The 8,460-nt window shown below is 51.5% G+C and overlaps 1 protein-coding gene across 1 annotated transcript in view; it reads right to left on the reverse strand.

Annotated features, from left to right (window-relative positions):
* Nucleotides 1-1,857: 1,857 nt before the first annotated feature.
* Nucleotides 1,858-8,460, reverse strand: part of GPR32 (G protein-coupled receptor 32) — an 18,907-nt gene continuing 12,304 nt past the window's right edge. The window contains 4 exon segments of the mRNA XM_012643016.1: nt 1,858-1,998; nt 2,000-2,282; nt 2,342-2,439; nt 2,441-2,857. Of these exon segments, the coding sequence (XP_012498470.1) occupies nt 1,858-1,998; nt 2,000-2,282; nt 2,342-2,439; nt 2,441-2,857 (939 nt within the window).

The raw sequence follows: 8,460 nt of genomic DNA on the forward strand, positions 1-8,460 counted from the left end.
TTTGATGTGTATGTGTGCTTCTTAAAAAAGTAGAACTTCGGTTTTAATTATCAGTTGAGCCCAGGCCTCTAACTCCTGGACTCAAGTGATCCTCCTGCCTTGGCCTCCTAAGTAGCTGGGGCTACAAGTGTGTGTCACCATGCCAGGCTAATTTTTCTTTATTTTTGTAGAGACGAGGTCTTGCTGTGTTGCATAGGTTGGTGTCAAACTCCCTGCCTCAAGCAATCCTCCCACCTCAGCCTTTGGAGTCGCTGGGATTACAGGTGTGACCCACTGCACCCAGCAGAACTCTATGTATTTCTGCGTAATCATCCCCAAGACGTACTCTTGGTAAAATGCACACAATGTAAGATAATGCGTGTGGCATGTTTTATTTGTGTTCAAAATGCTTATGCATGGGTGGGATACCTGGAAGGATACACAAAAAACTGATAATAGTCTCTAGTGAGAAAAAGTAGGAATGGGGGATTTGGAATGAGAGGAAGAATTACTTTCTTTTTACCATGTGTCTACTACAACTTAAAGTTTTGTTTTGCTTTTTAATAAACCATGTTTCCCAGTTTTGTTTTGTTTTTGTTTTTGAGGTAGGTCCATCCTTCCTGTCACCCAGTCACTGTGTGATTTACTCGTCTCCCCACTCCTGACTACGGTGGCATTGGGGGAAATGAGTCTCTGAGGGGTGGGGCTCGCAGGGCAAGTCAGAGCTGGGCCAGAGCTGCTGATTCGCATCATGAGCAAGTAGTGTGATAACTTGTGGTTTGGATGGCAGATTTCTTTTTGCTTCTACTTAGAACCAGGGATCAGGGACCACTAGGATTTCTATCCCTGGAAAGGAGTATTTATTGCATGCATCAGTAGGGGCTGCTTTGGGTTTCAAGTAACAGAACACCGGACTCCAACTGGCTTCAACAATAAGGACATTTATTAAATCGCTTCACAAAAAATTCCAGGGGTTGGCAGCATTAATAGTTAAGGTATAGATTCAACTGCTGCAGCACAGACATAAAATAACAGTGGCTTCAGTGAGCTAGAATTTGAAATCTCTCTTTTTGCAGCCTGGGTGTAAGCATCCCAGGGCTGGCATGGGGACACCTTGGGGACACAGTAGCTTTCCACCATGGCTGCTGTGGCAGATTACAAAAACGGCTCTGGTACTGCACACCCTCCTGGGTGTGTGCCCCTTTGCAATGTCACTTTGCAGGTTCTCCCATCTTTGCCACGTGACAAAGCCAGCCTGCTGGATGAGAGCTGCATGGCTTCGCCAGTCCCACCCTCCCAGCTGAAAGCCAGCCCCTCCTCCCGGAAGCAGAGCCACTTAGCTGACACACAGATGCAAGACAAGAGAACTGCTCAGTTGTGCCCAGACCAAACTGCTGACACACAGAAATCATGAAAGGTTATGGTTTTAAGCCCCTAAATATTGGGAGTGTTTGTTACACAGCAAAAGCAAACAGAGACATCCACATTCTAGACAAGAGAAAGAGGGGTTGGAGGGCAGGACCCTTCCACATAAGGGCACTTCAAGGAAGTAACAGTGATTATTTCCACTCCCATCCTATTGGCCAGAAAGCAGTCACAAGGCAATATCCACTTGCAAACAAAGGATACTGGGAAATGTAGTCTTTCCTTGGTTAACCATGTGCCCAGTTTAAAACAAGTAGGAGTCTTACTATAAAGCAGGGAGAAAGTGGACGCTGGGAAATAAATAGATGTCTCTCCCACAGAGCTTTAGAGGAGAGGTTGCTGGGAAGACTTCCCGCAGGAAGAGGCAGGATGTGGCAGGGTCTTGGAAGCCAGGCTGGGCAAGGAGCCGCACGCTAGGAAGGAGGACATCCAGCCTCCACCTGAGGGTGTCCATCACCCCCTGGGGGCTTCACTTGGTGGGCAGGATGACTGAGAAACACCCTCCTCACCAAACGCCCTGGCCAGGGCAGAGGGCAACGACTGGAAAAACTTTTCCTGTAAATCTCTGCCAATGAAGACATAGAGAAAAGGGCTTGAGAGAGCTGTGGAAGCAGCCCAGGGAGAAGGTGGCCCAGAGGAGGAGCAGCATCCTGGGGTAGGGGGGCTCCGTCGGATCCATCAGCCGCCCCATTTGGACCAACAGCATCACGTTAAAGGGGAACGAGGAGGTGAAGAAGGCGCTCACCAACACCAGCGGCGACCTCTTCGGCCGGCGGGCGTGGCGCGGATGAGGCAGGCGCAGGCGCAGGCGCCGGTGGTCACCAGCGGCACCAGCAGGAAGTAAGTGACGATCACCGCCACCTGTCTCCCCAGAAGCCCTGCACTCCGGTTCTGGGCGCTCTCACTCCCTAGGCGAACTCGCAGTAGCAGTGCTCACACCTTTCCAGGGCCTCCGGTGCGGAATATCAGGTGTGGCGAGCACGTGGCTGCAGCCGGGAGCCACACCCCGCCGGCCAGCCAGACGGCCCGCGGCGCCAGTGCGGTGGTTCCGGGCCCACTCCGGGTAGAGGACGGAGGTGCAGCGGTCCACAGAGATGAGGCCCAGCAGCCAGATGCTGGTTACGAAGGTAAGCACCAGAAAGGCCAGGTAGCATTTGCAGGCCAGCGTGCCCAGGAGCCACTTGCCGGAGGCCACGTGGTTTATGGCGATGGGCAGGGACAGCAAGAGAGTGAAATCGGCTGGGGCCAGGTTGAAGAAGCAGACGACGGGGACGGCGCGGGCCATGCGGAAGAGTGTCATCGAGAGCACCAGCCCGTTGCCCAGCACGCCCACGACAAAGGACACAGCCAGGACGGCTGCCGTCAGCTGGCGGTCGCACCCCACGGTCTCGGGTTGGCATTCGGAGGTATCCATCTTTCTAGAACAGGAATGACCCCAGGTCAGAGCCCCGGGCTGCGTTTCTCATTCAGTAACCTCTTACCGAGTACTCACCAGGACACAGGATGCTGTTCTAGGTAGCGCGGATAAGCCACGTCCCAAAACAAGCCCTCATGCAGCTTCCATCCTGGTGATGATGTCAGTTGTGACACGTATAATAAATCCGTGATACACCAGTCCAGAAGATTCCGAGTGTTATGGAAAAAATAAAAGTAAAAAGGAAGGACGTCTGACTTTCGGTAGTGTCACACACAAAAAAATTATAAAATCTGGATAAAATATTAAAAATCAACCCATTATTTGTTGGAAAAATAGTCAATCAAGAAAAAATGGACAGGAAAAATATGTATCAATCCAGAGTTTTTATAACCTGTGAAAATATCCTTCAAAAATGAAGGAAAAATAAGGACATTTTCAGATAAACCAGATCTGAGATAACTTCCACACCGCAGACCATAAGAAATGCTAAAGGGAGTTCTTCAGGCTGAAAGGAAACGGTACCAAATAGTAACGCATACCTACAGGAAGGAATGCAGATCGTGAAATGTTTTCTTTAAAAAATCAAAGTAAGGAGAATTGGGAATGAGTTTTAAAAGAAAAGAGCAGAGGGGAAAAGGGTGTTCCACGCAGAGGAAGTAGCACATACAAAGGCCCCTGGGTGAGAGGGAACAAGGTGAGACAGAAAGGGCCGCTTGTAGCATGAAATGGGGTGATCAGGGAAGACCTCATTAAAAATGCAACATTTGAGCAAATAGTTGGAGGAGGTGACGAAGTGAGGTGTGTGCATACTGGAGGAAGAGCATTGCAGGAAGAAGTAGCAGCTTGTGCAAAGGTCCTGAGGTAGGCCGTGCCTAGAATGTTCAAGGAACAGTGAGGAGGCCCGTGTGGCTGGAGCCGAGTGAGCTATGGGGATGGGCGGGAGGTGGGGGCAGAGAGGGAAGAGGGGCAGATTGTTCAGGACCTTGTGGGTCACGGTGAGGACTCTCCCAGCTTTCACTCTGAGTGAGATGGGAGCCACAGGAGACCGTTGAGCAGAGAAGGGACAATATCTGACTTAAGTTTTAACAGACACCGTGGCTTCAAGGCTGAGACTAGACCGAGGTGGGTGTGAGGGAAGCGACCGCCGCAGTAATCCAGGCGGCAGTGATGGGGCTGGGGCCTGGGTGATGTCAGAGGAGGGGACGAGAAGCAGATTCCAGGTTCAAAGTGGAGCTGACCAGATTTGCTGCTGGGCCGGGTGTGCGAGGTGAGAGGGAGAGCAGAGTGGGGGTGGGGGGAACTGGGGGGCACTTAGGAGCACCAGGAAGTCCGAGCTGCTGTCAACTGCGATGGCAGTTGGATATTGGCTGCCAGATTACAGGAGAGTTTCCGGCTGGACACGAACAGGTGGGAGTCATCAGCATTCGGATGCTCTTTACAGCCGTTGAGCCTGGGAATGCTCGCGGAGGGTGAGTGTAGACAGAGAAGAGATGTCTGGGGTTGGAGAAAGGCTCAGGCACAGGCTGCAGTGCTAGTTGAGACTGGATGACTGTGTGATCTTGGGCAAAAAGCTTTCCCTCTCTGAGCCTCAGTGCCCTCACCCGAGACAGGGGTATAGAATCCTTGAACGTCCCTCTCTTCTCCTCCCCACCCCCCACATTCCAATTCATCACAAAGCCCTGTTGATTTTTTTTTTTTTTTTTGAGACAGAGTCTCACTCTGTTGCCCTGGCTAGAGTGAGTGCATGGCATCAGCCTAGCTCACAGCAACCTCAAACTCCTGGGCTCAAGCGATCCTCCTGCCTCAGCCTCCCAAGTAGCTGGGACTACAGGCATGTGCCACCATGCCCGGCTAATTTTGTCTATATATTTTTAGTTGTCCAGATAATTTCTTTCTATTTTTTTTTTTTTATAGTAGAGACGGGGTCTCGCTCTTGCTCAGGCTGGTCTTGAACTCCTGAGCTCAAACAATCCGCCCGCCTCAGCCTCCCAGAGAGCTAGGATTACAGGCGTGAGCCACCGCGCCCGGCCAGCCCTGTTGATTTTGCCTCTGAAAAGTCCCTTGCCTCCGTCCTCTGTCCACATCATCCTGCCCCCACACCCACAGCCCTGTCATCCAAGCAGAAAAAAAAATCTGGGAATTTTTTTTTAAGAGACAGGGTCTCACTCTGTCGCCCAGGCTGGAGTGCAGTGGTGCAATCACAGCTCACTGCAGCCTTGAACTCCTGGGCTCAAGTGATCCTCCTGCCTCAGCCTCCTGAATAGCTGGGACTACAGGCACGCGCCACCGCGCCCGGCTATCCCAGCTGTACACTTGTCCCCTGCAAGCCCTTTACCGCCCCACGGCCAGAGTGATCCCTCAAAAGTTCAAATTAGAAAACTATCTTGTGGCTCCTCATTGCTTGTGGGATAAATGCACGTCTCCTTGACACAGCTGGCGATGGGTGCTCACGGAGGGGAGCAGCGGGGACCCTGCCAACATCTCCAGACTCCTCTGGCGCCTCATTCCCCTTTGCTCACCACAGCCCAGCTCCTCTGTCCTTGTCTCTGTCGCTGAGACTCACCTTGTTCCCTCTCACCCCAGGGCCTTTGTACGTGCTGCTCCCTCTGCCTGGAACACCCCTTTCCCCTCTGCTCTTTTCTTTTAAAACTCGTTCTCGAGATCTCAGTGCAAATTTCCCTTTCTCCCCAAAGCTTCCCCTGACTGTCTTGCCTACAGCGGACTCTCCCATAGCAGCGTCTCTCCTACGCAAGGATTGCTGCAGGCAGCACTTAGACCCTGTTTGTTAGACTATTTGATTCCCATCCATCAACCCCTAGTACACAGTAGGCACTCACTAAATACTTGACACGTGATTGATTAAGGAGGATAATCTCTCCTTTGTCACCTGGAGGATGGATTCATCCATTTAGTCTCAAAATATGCACTGAGCTCATACTGTATGCCAGTCACTACCCTAAGCACTAGGGATACCCCAGTGACGAGGACAGCCAAATGCCTCTGCCCTGTTGCAGCTGACGCACGTGGTATGAGAAAGTTCTTCACCCGAAGGAGGTGGCCCAGAACTTTTAGCTTCTTTGGCCACCTCCTTTGTAAACCCTGGCCACACCTCAACTCTCCTTGTTCCTAAGTCCACCCTCAGACCCCCCTGAGACGCCTCCCAGCAAATCCCAGTCCCCTGTCGCCATGTGCTGGGTCCAAGGGCAAGGTTCAGACGAGGGGGCCCGGCCCCCATGGCCGGCCCCAAGAACCGCCAACCAAGGTGGCGGGGGGTGGCAAATGGCAGGACGGTGGCCTGTGAGTTTAGGCGCAGATAAGGGTCCAGGAAAAGTCTTGAGCAAGAGACATGGTGGCCCCAGAGATCACTATCAGAGCCCGTGAAGTGTCACCAGGTGTGGGTCCTGAAAGGCCATGGGCGCTGGGAGCTTGGGGACTAGAGAGGAAGGGGTTCCAGAGAGATTGTTTTTCGAGGCCATTCCAGTTTTCCTCCTCTGTCCTTCCTTGTTCAATGAAATTAGTCAAGATATGCAAAGCACTTAAAACAGTGCCTGCACACAGTAGGTGCTCAAACACGGTCAGCTCTCATTATTGATGTTACTCCAGTCGTGCCTTGCTTGACAGTGGGGATACGGTCTGTAGGTGATTTCATCATCGTGTGACCATCACGGCGCGTACTCACACAAACCCAGGCGGTCCGCCCTGCTACACGCCCGGGCTGCAAACCTGCACAGCACTGAATGCCGCAGGCAGTCGCCATACAGCGGCGGGCAGTTGTCTATCTGAACATATCTAAACATAGAAAAGGTACAGTGAAAGTATGATATAGGGCTGGGCGTGGTGGCTCATGCCCATAATCCCAGCTACCTGGGAAGCTGCAGGGGGAGGATTGCTTGAGGCCAGGAGTTCTAGACCAGCCAGGGCAACATAGCAAGACCTCATTGCTTAAAAACAAAACTTAGAGACACCTCAGAGAGCTAAAAATATAAATACCATTCGATCCAGCAATAGCACTACTAGGCATCTACCCAAAAGAGCACAAAACATTCTACGATAAAGACATCTGCACCCGGATGTTTATGGCAGCACAATTCACTATTGCAAGAATGTGGAAACAACCCAAGTGCCCATCAATCCATGAGTGGATTATTAAAACTTGGTATATGTTTACAATGGAATATTACTCAATCATAAGAAACGACAGTGATCTAGAACCTCTTATACTTTCCTGGATTAAACTTAAGCCCATTATCCAAAGTGAGGCACCACAAGAGCAGAAGAACGGGCTCCACTTGTACTCGCCATCAAATTGGTACTAACCGATCAACACTAGGGTGATCACATGGCAGAAATACTCTCCAGGGATTAGGGGGATGCGGCGGGGTAAACCGCAGCTAAAGGACACAGGGAGCACTGTAGGGGGGCAGGGCATGCCTTTTACCCACACTTGGGTGAGGCAAAGACATAAAAGTGTAACCATAATGTTTGTACCCTCACAATACCCTGAAATTAAAAGAAAAAATTAAAAGAATATGGTATAATATAAAAATGATACACTTGTGTAGGGCACTTACCATGAATGGAGCTTATAAGACTGGAAGTTGCTCTGGGTGAGTCAGTGGGTGGTGAGTGAACGTGAGAGCCGAGGACATCGCTGTACGCTACTGTGGACTTTACACAGCATACCTTACGCTACACTAAAGTGACTTAAAGGGTTTTTCTTTCTTCAGTAATAAATTAACCTTGGTTTATTGTGACTTTTTGACTTTAAGATGCATGCCTACACCATGAAACCTCCATAAAAAGCCTTAAGCACCGGGCGCAGTGGCTCATGCCTGTAATCCCAGCACTCTGGGAGGCCGAGGCAGGCGGATTGTTTGAGCTCAGGAGTTTGAGACCAGCCTGAGCAAGAGCGAGACCCCGTCTCTACTAAAAAAAAAAAAAATAGAAAGAAATTATCTGGACAACTAAACATATGTAGAAAAAATTAGCTGGGCATGGTGGCGCATGCCTGTAATCCCAGCTACTCGGGAGGCTGAGGCAGTAGGATCGCTTGAGCCCAGGAGTTTGAGGTTGCTGTGAGCTAGGCTGACGCCACGGCACTCACCCTAGCCAGGGCAACACAGTGAGAATCTGTCTCAAAAAAAAAACCCTTAAGCAGTGGAGTTTGGGAGCACCCAGGCTGGTGAACACCCGGAGGTGCTGGGAGGGCAGCACCCCCGCCTGGCAGCTCCCCACCCTTCCCCCACCCCTGCCCGGCACGTCTCTTTGGCCGTTCCTGAGTTGTAGCCCCCATAATACACCAGAAATAGCAAGTAAAGTGCTTTCCTGAGTTCGGTGAGTCGTTCTAGTGAATGACTGAACTTCAGTGGGGGGTGTGGGAGCCCCAATTTGTAGCCGGCTGGGCAGAATGTGGCGGGCATCTGCCGCGGGGCAGTGCTGGGGGATGGATCCTTGACCTGTAGCATCTGACGCTCCTTCGGGAGAGACAGTGCGGAACTGAATCGAATGTCAGGCACCCGGCCAGTGTCGGGGGGTTGGGGAACCGGGGACAGACCCTCTCAGGCTCTCTGTAGGGCAGAGCCCCGCGGTGGACACGGCTGTGCTTCCACCAGAGCGGGGCGCAGGGAATGTCCACCTAG

Source organism: Propithecus coquereli, unplaced genomic scaffold (assembly GCF_000956105.1).
Source record: "Propithecus coquereli isolate 6110/MARCELLA unplaced genomic scaffold, Pcoq_1.0 Scaffold193, whole genome shotgun sequence".
NCBI classification, from domain to species: domain Eukaryota; kingdom Metazoa; phylum Chordata; class Mammalia; order Primates; family Indriidae; genus Propithecus; species Propithecus coquereli.